Source organism: Microcebus murinus, chromosome 1, assembly GCF_040939455.1.
Source record: "Microcebus murinus isolate Inina chromosome 1, M.murinus_Inina_mat1.0, whole genome shotgun sequence".
Taxonomy (NCBI): Eukaryota; Metazoa; Chordata; class Mammalia; order Primates; family Cheirogaleidae; genus Microcebus; species Microcebus murinus.
This window is the reverse complement of record NC_134104.1, coordinates 79664838-79677366: the sequence shown is the minus strand read 5'-3', so window position 1 is coordinate 79677366 and position 12529 is coordinate 79664838. Positions and strand designations below refer to the sequence as shown.

The 12529-nt window shown below is 41.0% G+C and overlaps 1 protein-coding gene across 3 annotated transcripts in view; it reads right to left on the bottom strand.

Annotated features, from left to right (window-relative positions):
* MCF2L2 (MCF.2 cell line derived transforming sequence-like 2) overlaps positions 1-12529 on the bottom strand; it is a 209069-nt gene that overhangs the window by 163328 nt on the left and 33212 nt on the right. For all 3 annotated transcript variants that reach the window (XR_012919427.1, XM_076003609.1, XM_076003608.1), the window contains exons 2-3: positions 9040-9123; positions 1889-2003 (exon numbers count right to left, since the gene is read on the bottom strand). Coding sequence is in view for 2 of the 3 variants with exons in the window: in XM_076003609.1 (XP_075859724.1) it covers positions 1889-2003; positions 9040-9123 (199 nt within the window). In the remaining variant the exon portion in view is untranslated. The remainder of the gene's footprint in view (positions 1-1888; positions 2004-9039; positions 9124-12529) is intronic.

Below are 12529 nucleotides of genomic sequence, written 5' to 3'. Positions count from 1 at the left end.
CATTGGATTGAACAAAGAATGATAAACTCTGAAAATGTGGCTAAATTATGAGCGAGGCTTAAAACATAAGAGTTATTCTAACAAGGTGTATACAGTATCCTCTCAGCTTCAACTTTTCATTGAAGATAAGGATGTGACCCTTCCTTCTAGGACAGAGAGGGTGTCTTTCACATGGGAATTTCATCTTCTGCCCTTAAGAAACAGCACAAAAGTCAAAGAGATCTTCTTGCACCAGCTGTTTTTCAAGTGCCTTTAATTTAAATAATCAATATGCCAGAATAGCATATTTTAACCCCTTCATCACCTGACTGCAAACACCATTTGTTTAGAATGAATCATTATCAAAACTGGAAATTCTACCAACATTATTTTTGGGAATTGACCACGTGTTGGGCACTGTGCTAGGACTGGAGATATATATTTTAAAAAAAGAAAAAGAAGAGGAAAAAAACCGCTGACCCCTACTCTTGAAAAGGTCAGTCTAATGGGAGAGGCAGAATCATTTCCATATATTATGGTGTTGTACAAGAGGGACATTTAGGACTCTGTGAACATAAAGAAAAGAGTCTGTGAAAGCAGAACTGGGGTCAGGGACAGTTTCCTTGAAGAGATGAGGTCAGAGATGAGGGCTGAGGAATGTGTAGGCATTTGGCCTAGCAGGGTGAGAGGGGCATTTCTGCAGAGAACCATATGAGCAAAGCCCAGGGATGTGTGCAGCATCTTTCCCTCAAAGCAACAAAAGATTCCCCCAAATTCAATAGCACATATCAGATGGGGGTGGAGGGGAAAGAAGATAGGGGGAAATTAATGAAATATAATTTAAGGACTGAACTTTGAAGAAATGCATTAAAAATAAATCCATGGCCTTCTCTGAAGATGACAGGTAAAAGAAGAAACAAAACAAAATAAAGCACTTTTCAAGTAGGTTTGGTTGAAGCAATCAATTTGCTAATCTCCACAGGTGGACAGATAGGCTCAGATTCCAGGTGGCGTTTCAATTACAAAGCTGGTGTTTATCTCTAAATCATATGCAGCAGATGGAAAGCAGCAAAAGAACACATACCTGGCTGTTGTGTAAATTCTTAAACACACCGAAGTTAAGGAAGGAATGTCATAAACTATATAAACCTTGGAGGGGAAGGGAGGCCTTTCCTGGCTAGCTCTGTTGTGCTGGAGAGTGGATACAACATGTCTAAGAATCAGGGCTTGGACCCCATTCCCAGCTCTGTCTCTGCGCAATGGTAGTGATCAATGTGAACTCTGTCCCACACTCCACCCCTTGGAGACCTGAGTATTAAGTGGCATAAAGATATGAGACCTGGGCTAAAGAGGGTGGAATTAGCAGATGTCAGAAAGCATGTCTGTCATGGGCATGGCTACAAGCACAGTTTTTACCCCTGGCCTTGCAGTTTCCTTGCTGTATGCCTTAGTTTCTCCATTTGACCATGGCAATTATAAAATCTGCCCCTAATTTCCATATTTAGGAAAGATAAACTAAATAACTCCTGACACGGTTTGAACTCCTTGAGGAACAGTCATGTATGCCCCAGATAACATGACCAGGAAGCAGGAATAACCTTAAGCTACAGCAATGAACCTGAAGGAACAAAGGCAACACCAGCTGTTCAATAACTTTTCCATTCACTCAGCAATGCTTATTAAGTACTTGCTATGTCAACATAGTCAAACTGATACTTTGTTTATCATTGTTTCCTAGTCTCCTTCTACATCCCTAGATGGTGACTGATGAATGAGGGAAACTGGCTGAGTTGCATACCAGGGTAAACTGTGCTCCTGGAAGATTCCATCTCAACCCAGCCCTGCTACATGAGAAATGTGGAATAAAGCCGGTAACTAAGAAGGCAGCAGAACACTGTGCTCAGCTCACCTGGGGATGCTAGTCAGGTAGGTCATGACATTCAGGAAGTCTTCTTCTGGGATGTGTTTGAACCCCGCAAACTCCGGAAAAGTGATGATGGGAGCACCATCCTCCCTTCGGCCTCCTGCAACAAAAATGAGCGGTCACAACGTTTACAAAATGCCACGACTCTGCAGGGAAGGGGCTCTGAGAAGATGAAGTTGGGAGACGGAATATATGGGCCTCCTCTTTTTCTATCTCAGACTATTATCTCAGACCAGAATTTGGGAGGAGTTAACACTAAACTATTTTGGACAAGTCTCTCTTCTTCATGCTTGCCCAATAGCATTGTAAGAATTCAATTTTTGAATCCTCTGAAGATGGTCACTGTATAAAAGGTAACATTGATTTAATTATTTAGCATAAGTAGAATAGCAAGCAATGCCAACACAAATATATAATGTTGCTCTTCATTTTTGTAGTTAGTAAATATCAAAGGTAATAGCACAGGGTGGTTAAGAGAGTTAACTCTAAAATCAGACAGACTGGTTCAAATTCTGCTTTGCCACTTAACTGCTATATGATTTTGGCCAAGATACTTAAGTAGGATTTTCCTCATATACACATACACACACGGTGTTCCAAAAGTCTCCATACAAAGGAAAAATTTTGTAATGAATATTTTGTAAATAAATGTACATTTAGCTACAATTTTCCATCTTCCCTATGTATGGCAAATTTTGGGACACCATGTACTTCCTCCCATTTTATATACATATAATAAAAATAATACTTGTCCCTACTGCAAAAGAAATTATGAAGATTAAGTGAGAACACAAATGAAAAGCATGTTAGCGGGTACTTATTATATATAACTGCTGAATAAATGGTGTTCATTATTATAATAATAATTATTATTATAAGGAGGCAATAATCAGCTTCCCTTCAAGAACTTATAAACAGGAATACAAGATATCACCGTGGGAATAAACATATAAAAATACTTAATTCATTAAGGCAGAGGCCAGCAGATTAAATTAAATAGATATTTCCCAGTCTCCTTACAGTTACATGTAGCCATATGACTAAGTTCCTAAATGGTGTGGCAGGTACCCAGGGCACCACAGTGAACTCACAGGAACACTATTAATATTTTAAATTTTGGGGGGACACACCATAATAGTTGACATCTGACAGATACCAGGTATACTACTGGCTTGAGGTAGTTCCTACTTTCAATACTAAATCGCACTATATTCTTTTTGATGGCACTGCATCTTATAAAACTGGGGTTTTGGTGGTTACTGGGATAAAAAGCAAATACAGTTTAAAAATCAGTGTGGAACAAGAAATGAGAGTGATGATATATCTAGTCTGATTCCAAGGTTTGTGATAATTGTTGTTATTTAAGAATAAAATCGAAAGAAAAAAATTATTTTAGTTTAAATGTGTTATTTTTTTCAAACAGTTACCAAGTTATTAGTAGTTGTTGTTAGTAAGTTATTTTAACCATTAGTTATTGCTTTTGGCCTAGGGACGCCATGAAAACTGACTGAGATAGCAAGGAACTGAGAACTGGCAAGGTGTGGGAACCTCTGCCTGAGCCAATGGGATGTACGCTGAAGCTGCATGTACCTGCCAGGGTATGCCCTTGGAGGGAAACCACTTTAAGAGGAGTCTTTAATGGCTCCCAAGTCAAAGCCAACTACAAATGATTGCAGGTCTAAGAAAGACATATCAATGTGGGGTAAGGGTTAATGAGGATTGTATGACTGGTGAGGATGTATGCTCAGTGAAGAAACTATACAAAACAGAAACTCAGAGAAGCAGAAATGGGCAGTGTGCCACCAGTGCTAGCCTAAGGAGAGCATCCTGGCCCACCAGAATTCAATGTGTGGCCAGTCTATCTAATACCACCACCATTAAGATCAGCCAGCCAGCCCCCCTGGGCTGACTCCATGCCTGATAAATACCTTCTGCTTACAATCTGTCTTTCCATGTCAATTTGTTTCAAGAGAAAGAATGTGCTATCAAGAAAACACAAGTATTTTTATATGTCAAGAATAAGTTAGCATTGCATCTCTTGCAAACATTGTTAATGTGGGTTTTAAGCTGTCAGAGACCAACTGCTATGTAATGAAACCATGTGAAATTTGGATGGTCAGACATCCTTCTCCAAGAAGTGCCTCTTTATTAATCCCATATGTTTATTTTAAATTTCCAAAAAGATGCCCACGGGATTAGATGTTTGTCAAGCTTTTACAAGGATATTGAGCTACCTCATTATGGTGACTGATGAGGATATTATCAGCTTTCCCTTAATATTCTTCCCCTTTGCAGTTTCACAACTACAGGAAGTTTCAGAGAAATATGAATTAAGAGAATTTGTATCTCTAGTAAGGCTAAATTTAGATACTGTATAGCACTGTACTAATTGTATAACCAACATTTGCTGAAGAAATTGCTAAAACATTTCAAGGAATCAAAACACCCTAAAATATTCATTAGGATGTTATTATCCCATTTAATTACCATTTAAACTTTTAAACTACCTTTTATAGTTTACTAAATTAAAGTTATTCTCACCTAAATGGAGAAAGGTAAGTGAAGTTTTCTTCTATCTCTGTTACTGCCAATACTGCACACCAGAGGAGACCCAAGGCTAACTCTGGGCACCACCTGCTGTTGAATATTACTTTTAAGAGGCAGAAGCATCAAGGAAACCAAGTGGGGCTTATGGACAACTATTGACAACCCACAACAAGGCATCTAGTGCCACCTGGTGAAGAAATGTGGTAATGCAAGAGGAAGAAGGCATGATTGTTCCAAAGTCCCATTCAAAGAAGACCAAAAAAAAAAAAAAAAAACCCAAACTATTTGGCACTAAGTAAAATGGTAACTTAAATAAAATAAACCTTACTTCTCCTAGTATGATTTTTTATCATTCCATTAAATGAGAGATAACTAGCTTTACTGCAGAAAACACTTAAGTACTTGGGGTACAAAAGATTCCTGCCAGGGCCGTGGGTGTTGGCTGGCATGAAGTCAAAGGAATGAGGTGTGTGCTGCCTCTGGGCTGAGAGTTTTGAGAAGCACTATGCTCCTTCCATGTTCTCTTAGCCTGTCTGCTGTCTGGGTCCAGATAAGGAGAAGGCTGCACAATGAATAACAGTAATAAGAGCCTTCACTGAAGTGAAGTGAAGGAGGCTTCATTCCTGGGCCTCTACTTGAAGTTGTCTGCTTACCAGAAACACATACACTGAACCAGGACAAGAGGAGGAACTGAATTTATGTTGTGTTTGTTTGAGCCATTCTACACTTTGGAGTCTATTTATTATAGCCATTTAGCCTGCCCTAACTGATAGAGGTTACAGTAGCTATAAATTTCATTTCAGGATAGTGGAGGGCAATATAAATCATTTGTTATAAAAAGGAGATACTCAATCCAACATATTTGAGAACCATTTCTTTTGCCTGCACTACTCAATGCAATAGTCACTAGACACACGTGGCTACGGAGTACCTGAAACGTGACCAGTCCACATTGAAATATGCTGTACTTACAAAATACAAACTAGATTTCAAAGACTTGGTATGAAAAAAAGAATGTAAAATCTTATTAATAATTTTGAATATTGGTTACATGTTGAAATACTCATTTAGATGTAATAGTTTAATAAAATCTATTATTAATTTCATCTGCTTTTTACCTTTTTAATGTGGTTACTACACAATTTAAAAGTACATATGCGCATCACACTGGCTATTAAACAGTCCTGCTCTGGACCTCTTGCATCGGTTCTCACTTCCCAGGTTCCAAGTCACTAGCTCCAAATCTGAGCTAAATAGGAATTTTGGCTCTGATAATTTCTTGGTTTGGAGAATTTCTTGGTTTGAAATTCTCCATCATTTCGGGTGGGAGCCTCCCACTCTTCCCACTTGCCCCCTGGGAGCTCCACCCCCCACCAACCCTATAGGTGTGTATGAATGGGTGGAAACACGGGGGACTCAACAAGCCTACGAGCATTTCATCCCTTCACTATCAATTGCTTTGAAAAGATTAAAATTAATATGGGGGTGGAGGGAGAGAGAGAAAGAGATAGATATGGTGGAAGGAGGAAAAGGGAGAGAGAGATTCAGGTACAGTGATTCTAAGGGGGAAATGACCATTAAAAGAAATATAAAGGAAAAGAGTTATGGCAAACACTGATAAATGGCTAATTCATTGCCAACCTTCCTTTCTCTGACTCCCTGAGCGCCTTCCACTGTGGAAGTAGGAATGCTACGTACTTGCCTTCTCAGATTCCCTCCCTGCCAGGAATGGCTGTATGGCACGGTTCCGGAACGAGACATAAGCAGAAGTCAGCCAAGAGTTTCTGGGAAAGAAGCCAGCATTGCTCCTTTGTTTCCACCACACTAACCTGCTCATATTCTCTTGTTTCCTAGCTAAGCCCTAAAATTAGAAATATCCCAAGTTCACTGTGAACACGTATAGTGTCTTCCAAGGTCAGAGCCACCAGAAGCCCCAGTCCTGATCACTATCCAATTCCTGCTGGTGGCCCTGCTCACAGGTTTACTATCTAAGGCTTCTAACCATCTGACCACAGATTTGGGTCAGGCTTCACATGCAATGATCCCCTCCCCTCCTACCAGCCGTGGGAACACATGCACAGAGCTCAGCTGACCAGGCAACCAGGGCTTCATTGAGAAAAAGGCTCTATCCTCTCCTTCATAACTGTCCTGGTCGACAGGACCTCTGGCTCTTTCCAGAGCCTAGTGGAATCTGCAGAAAATTCTGTAGGTGGAAAATCTTCATCTTGCTTGGCTGAATCGGGAAAAAGAAAACTGCTGTGGGGAAACACCTAATCACGGTGATTTCTGTTTTATGATCACAACTATACAGGCACCCACGACAGCCTCATTGCCGACATTTGCTGATTCTGCCAGAAAAGGGATGGTTAAAGATGAAAAGCAGGCCTGCCGGTTCCAGACAGTGTTGACGCAGAGAAACACGCGGCTGCTGATATTCTTCCAGACTTGGCTGCTGCTATTAGTGCAGACTTGCAATGTTGTAAGCACCATCTCAGCAAATCCATGCTTCTCTCCCATAAGAAAGGCAAATTTAAATGACAAAAGAAACTCAGAAATGAAGGGTTATATTTACCATGGTCAAAGTGCTTTCCTAAAGCAGAAATGTCCACTTCGTCCTGTGTGAGTTTTCACAGTTCTATGTTCTATGCTAAGGAGTGACAACTTATATCTATTCCTGACTTAAGGGTGGCATTGTATACCACGTTCACTGTGAGCATGACTTGGGTTCCTTATAAAAACTATAACATACTGAAAAATACTTTTTGTAATAGAACCCTAAAATAAACATTTTATGGGAATTTAAAATATATCAGGAAAAAAGACAATTAGCAGTTGTGATACTAAGCATTTTTTATACATTCTGTCATTTAATCATGAAGGTTATGATGATTCTATTGAACAAATTAGGAAACTGTGACTTAGAGAAATTGCCCAGGGTGATACTACTGGCAGTTCCAGAATCCAAATCCATATCCAGAGCTGTCTGGTACCATTTTATGTTTTTCCTATATTGCCTCTAAGTCATAAGATTAGAAAGAAATGCCCCAATAGTACTCAAAAGAGATCAATTTAGATCATTAAAAGTATGAATTTATCAGTTGCTAGACTTTTTCCTGAGATGCGCCCTTGTGTAATTATACACGCCAGAATCACATATTGAAGCATTAGGGTTTTGGTCTAAGGCTATAGGAATCCACCACACCACACCCCATCATTCCAGACCTTGACGGGCCTTGGGGCCCTCTGTGTTGTAGGGTCATAGCAGCAGTTTCCAGGAACACAGAGGACAGACCCCACCCCGTCTTTTGTCTGGGACAAGCCTAGGCTCACTGTGGGAGGCCATGCGACAGCACCTTCAGGTGTGCCCCCAGGACCAAGACCATGAGGCCTACCTAGGCATGCACGGGGCAGTGAGTCCACGGGCCTCACAGGACAGACCACCAGGACTCCGATAATTTTGTTCTGAGCACCTTTTATGCTCCAGTTTCTGATCCAAGCACTGGCAATACAGATAGAAATAAGAAAAACGAGGACCCTGAATTTATATAGCTTACAGTGACTATCTGAGGCGTGACTAACATGGAGGAAAGACCGGACAATTTCCCCAGAAGTTCTGGACTGTGTAAGATGTGCCCACCCAGGATGCAATGCTGACATGGGGAGAGGTACCCCAATAATAACTGAGTTTGCATCTCCCTCACATCAGTGGGATGAGAAGTTTGGAGCAAATTAAATATGGTTTAAAGAAAGGAAAGAAATGTGACTTTTTATATCCCACATTATAGAGCAAAATCCATAATAACTGCATATTCTAGATGTAATAACTAAGATGGCTTTGTTAGTTTTTTCAGAACAGATATAAAAGCTGAAGAGAATGACTTGGCACTTTATTCGTCTGTGATATATACTAGGACATCTAATGTCACTATTCCATGCTTCCAAGTTTGGTCTAACTACATTTTAGGGTTTGCACGTACCTCCAGTTTTAGTCATTAAAGTCATTTCACCCTTGGCTAAGTGAATAAGAAAGAATGGTATTCTAGTTATGACAGCTTTTCAGGGTTGTGCCTAGCTCAGACCATTTCTAGCCTTTTATTAATAGCAGCTTCTCTTCATTCCCAACCAAATGCTCGATGGAATTCTCCTTAAACGAGCTAAGAATAAAAGACAAATCTCTCAGAAAACAAATAACCTCAGCAACACTCATGAACCCTTAAAACCAAGACTTTCTTAAGGTTGAATCTTTTTAGAGCCAACAAGAACATTGGAAGAACATCACAGTGGCAGCTGATGTCAGTAGTTATTTCCTTTCCTTTCTCAAAATCTTTTCAGCTCTGTTTTCTACAACCTCAAAGAAATGCACTCCTCAGGAAAGATCAGATTGCACTGAACTGCAACAGGAACAACATCTATGAGATCCCACTCCGCCAGCAGGATAGTCCTCAGTCCATTCTAGTCCTGGGTGAAGCTGAGGCTTAGGGGATGAGTGAGACTTCAGTAAATTATTCCGCAAGGTTCAAGAGGCTAGGCCCTCCCAGCAGGACCCCCTCCCGTCAAAATCCGGAAATGCAAATGAATTTGCCCCTTACCTGAAAGAATGGCAAATTGTCTGTGAAGTTGTTCTATTATATCCACTGCCACCAAGGGCCTGACTTCCTGCTGCATGATTTCATCTGTACAAATGAAACACAAATTAGGTTAAATACTTACAAATTACAAAAAGAAATTAAAAATAAAAAAGGAAGGTTTGACAAGTAGGGGAATCTGGGACTTATCAAGGTATGGTTGTGGGCACATTATTCTCTTGAGATGCCGGGCTGTATCTGGGTTTGTGTGGTTTGAAGCTTATACATAGGAACATGGGAACAAACATATTTCTAGAGCCCTTCCCAAGGTTTTGGGAGGGACAGAAAACCTGCTGGATGGCCTCATTACCAAGGCAAGTATTTGCCTTCTCCTTTGGGTCTGCAGAAGGACATTTTAAACACAAACAGCCTAAGTCACCAGAGCTCCTCTCACGATGGGTAGTAATATCAATCTGGGATTTATTAGGGTTCTTTGATTTTTTGTTTCCCTACCTCCTTTATTTCCTTTTTGCCTCCTTCCTTGTCTCCATGCCTTTTTTTTTTCCCTTCCAGAATATTTTAAGGGGCCTCTTCCCACTGCCAAACACATTTAAGAAAGCAATTCTCCATTTTTCTATTTAAAGATTCTCCTTACTGAGTAAAAGGTTATAGGTTTCCAAGTCAAAAATTCAAACTTTTCAAGCACAAACCTACAAATGTTCTCTAACCCTAAGAAGTGACTATAAGCCCTGTGATTTGTATTTATATTCATTTGGGGACAGGGGAAGAGAGAGACGGTGTAAGACTGCGTAGAATCCCTTAGCCTGGGCTGGGGAAAGGAGTACATTTTTATGATCTCTCTGCTTAAGATAGTATCCTAATTTATCCATTTCTCAGAGAATCTTAAAGAATAAACTGGTTACCATTTCTATGGGAGTAAAACATGTGGTTAGATTAAGGCACAAACCAAACAGCCTGTGTGCTGATGCTAAATGGGAATGTCCTATTGAAAGGGGTCTCACTAATAACCTAACAGAGGAAAATAAACCATCAAACAGAAAATAAGAAAAATAAACTTACAACACATAATTGCCCCTTTGGAAAAAAACTTATAACATAACTACCTCCTTTGTTTTGTTTAATTAAAACACATGTGGTCTAACTAGACTTCATTCTTTTTTAGGGTTAAAGAGCCCTAAGCAGACAGTAGAGGTGAGAATTACCACTACAACTCTCTGCCTTAGTTCCTGCCAAAAACCAGATTCCAAGGACTCAGACAAGCCAGAAAGAACATCTACAACAGCTTCACTGCTGCTTCTGTTATCAGTCTGCTAAAACAGAAAAAAAGAAAGCTATTTTTATGCTTTAAAAACTCCAAACAACCTTCCCTTAGTGCCTGACATTTTCACTCCTTCCTCTATGCCATGGCCAATTCCTCCCTCTTCCCTCTATCTCTCTTTCTTTGTTTCTTTCTTGGAGAAACAAAGTTTTACTTCTGCATATCCTATCCCTGTGTGAGAAATCTTTCTCAGCCGGCATAGGGTCTTCACACCCTTGCACCTAGTCAGCAAGAGGTCATGGGCACACTATGACATTCTACTGTTGACCAATCAGAAGGTAACATTGGGGAAGCTCCTTCCAGAGCCTTGGTTTCTAGTCTCAGCTTTGGTGTGATAGTGAAAGGAGATGATGTATATGGAGATGTATACAGTAGGTGCTCAGTATGCTAGTTATATACATGCTCTGGATAGGCAGGCCTTTCCCATATTTGCTTTCTGAAAGTCTTACAAGAGGTTGGGGGACAAGCTCCAAGATCCTGCTCAAGGAATTCTATCATTGTTTCTGGAGGAAAAGAGTTAAATCCAGACCAGAGCTCCTGCCTCCCAGTACCCCTCCTACCCTGAATTTACTAAAAATCCAAAGAACTCCTGCTTCACTGTTAATTCAGGTGGGTATAAAACGGCATTGAGGTTATATTTTACAAAAAGAAGGGCCTTCTTTTTTTGAAATACAAATTGAAGGATTTAATAGTAAAATATGAAGTCTGAGATTTGCTTAAAAATACTCAGGCACTGCACTCCCCTCCACCAAGGGACTGCACTCCCCTCTCAGTGATCTAAGAAAGTGGCATTCTCAAAGCTAGAGTTTCATTATTTCTTTTTCCTACCTGAGGGAGCATATTTAAGAGCTGATAAACCCAGAGAAAAACAAAATTATAGGGTACAATTTATTGTTCTTTTAATTCAATATTTGAGATATGCTTTAAATCAAACATCTTAAAGACGTAAGAGCTGAAAGGGACAATAGAAATGAGCTAAGCCAACCCATCTCATTTTTTAAATGATGAAATGGAGATCCAGAGAGATTCTCAACTTGCCTGTGGTTATGTAATAAATTAAGTGTCAAGCCTGGGTCAGCCATGGGCCAACTGCCTTCAAGAGGGAAAACCTCAGCCATACATGATGGAGTTCCTAGACCCTTGGCCTTCAGGGGCAGAGGCTCCTACCTGAGAAGTTGGCCAGTGCCTCATGCATGTCATGGGAATCTGAGGTTTGCCCAGCCCTCCAACAAGGACCCTTCTCACCAGCTTTGTGTGGTCACCAAGTGAACAAGACTAAAATTCATGCCTGGTTTTTCTAAGAATAGCAATCAGCTGGTTTGCCTTTGAGCCAGGTTGTGCTGAGGTTGCTTGGCCCCCAGCCAGGGAGTGACATGTTTACCCTTGAAGTCTTCCTAGCAAGGGAGCCGCATGATCTAACCTGGCCAGCTGTGACAGATCAGGAAGGATTCTCAGACTCAGAGTCTGACCCAGGACATGGAGATGACTGCAGATACACCCAGATTTTAGTGATGCCTTCTAGTGATGCCTTGTGGGCCTGTTGGAATGAAAGCAGGCTCAGTTCTGCTCCCAAAGGCACATTTATGCTCTGTACCAAAAGAGACACAAAGGCCAGCCCTGCTGCTGGCAGGTGCTGCCCACTCCCGTAGAGATGGGCAGGGGAGGAAGTGGAGGGGCTCTTCAGTCCTAGAGGAACTGCACCTCCAGCTGCAGCAGGAAAGGACCTGCTTCAGATCCAGACAGCCTTGCATAGAAAGCCCCTTTCTGCCACCGACTCACTGGGCGATCAGGGCAAGTACACTCTGAGTCTCTGTTCTCACCTGTGAAGCTGAGCATAACCAGCGATGACCCACCAAGGCGGTGCCTGTTGCGCATCTGCCCTGGCCTCCTTGGCCTGTGGGGAGGCTCCCAGCTTGCTCCTTGCTATTTTTGGTGTGTACACATTAGGGATAAACTTAGGATAAACTTTGTGACCCACCCACGTGAGGCAATGGGAAGAGATAAGTGAAGTTCAACACAATTCCTTTGAAGGCAAAGTTAGAAATACACCAGGGAAAAACGTGTCTCTTTTCTATTCCTGATAGGTACAAAGAAGTATGACTGTATTTTACCCTGGGCCCAGAATTCCAGAAACGCAGAAGGTATCAAAGACCACACACACCTCTAGCCTCCTAG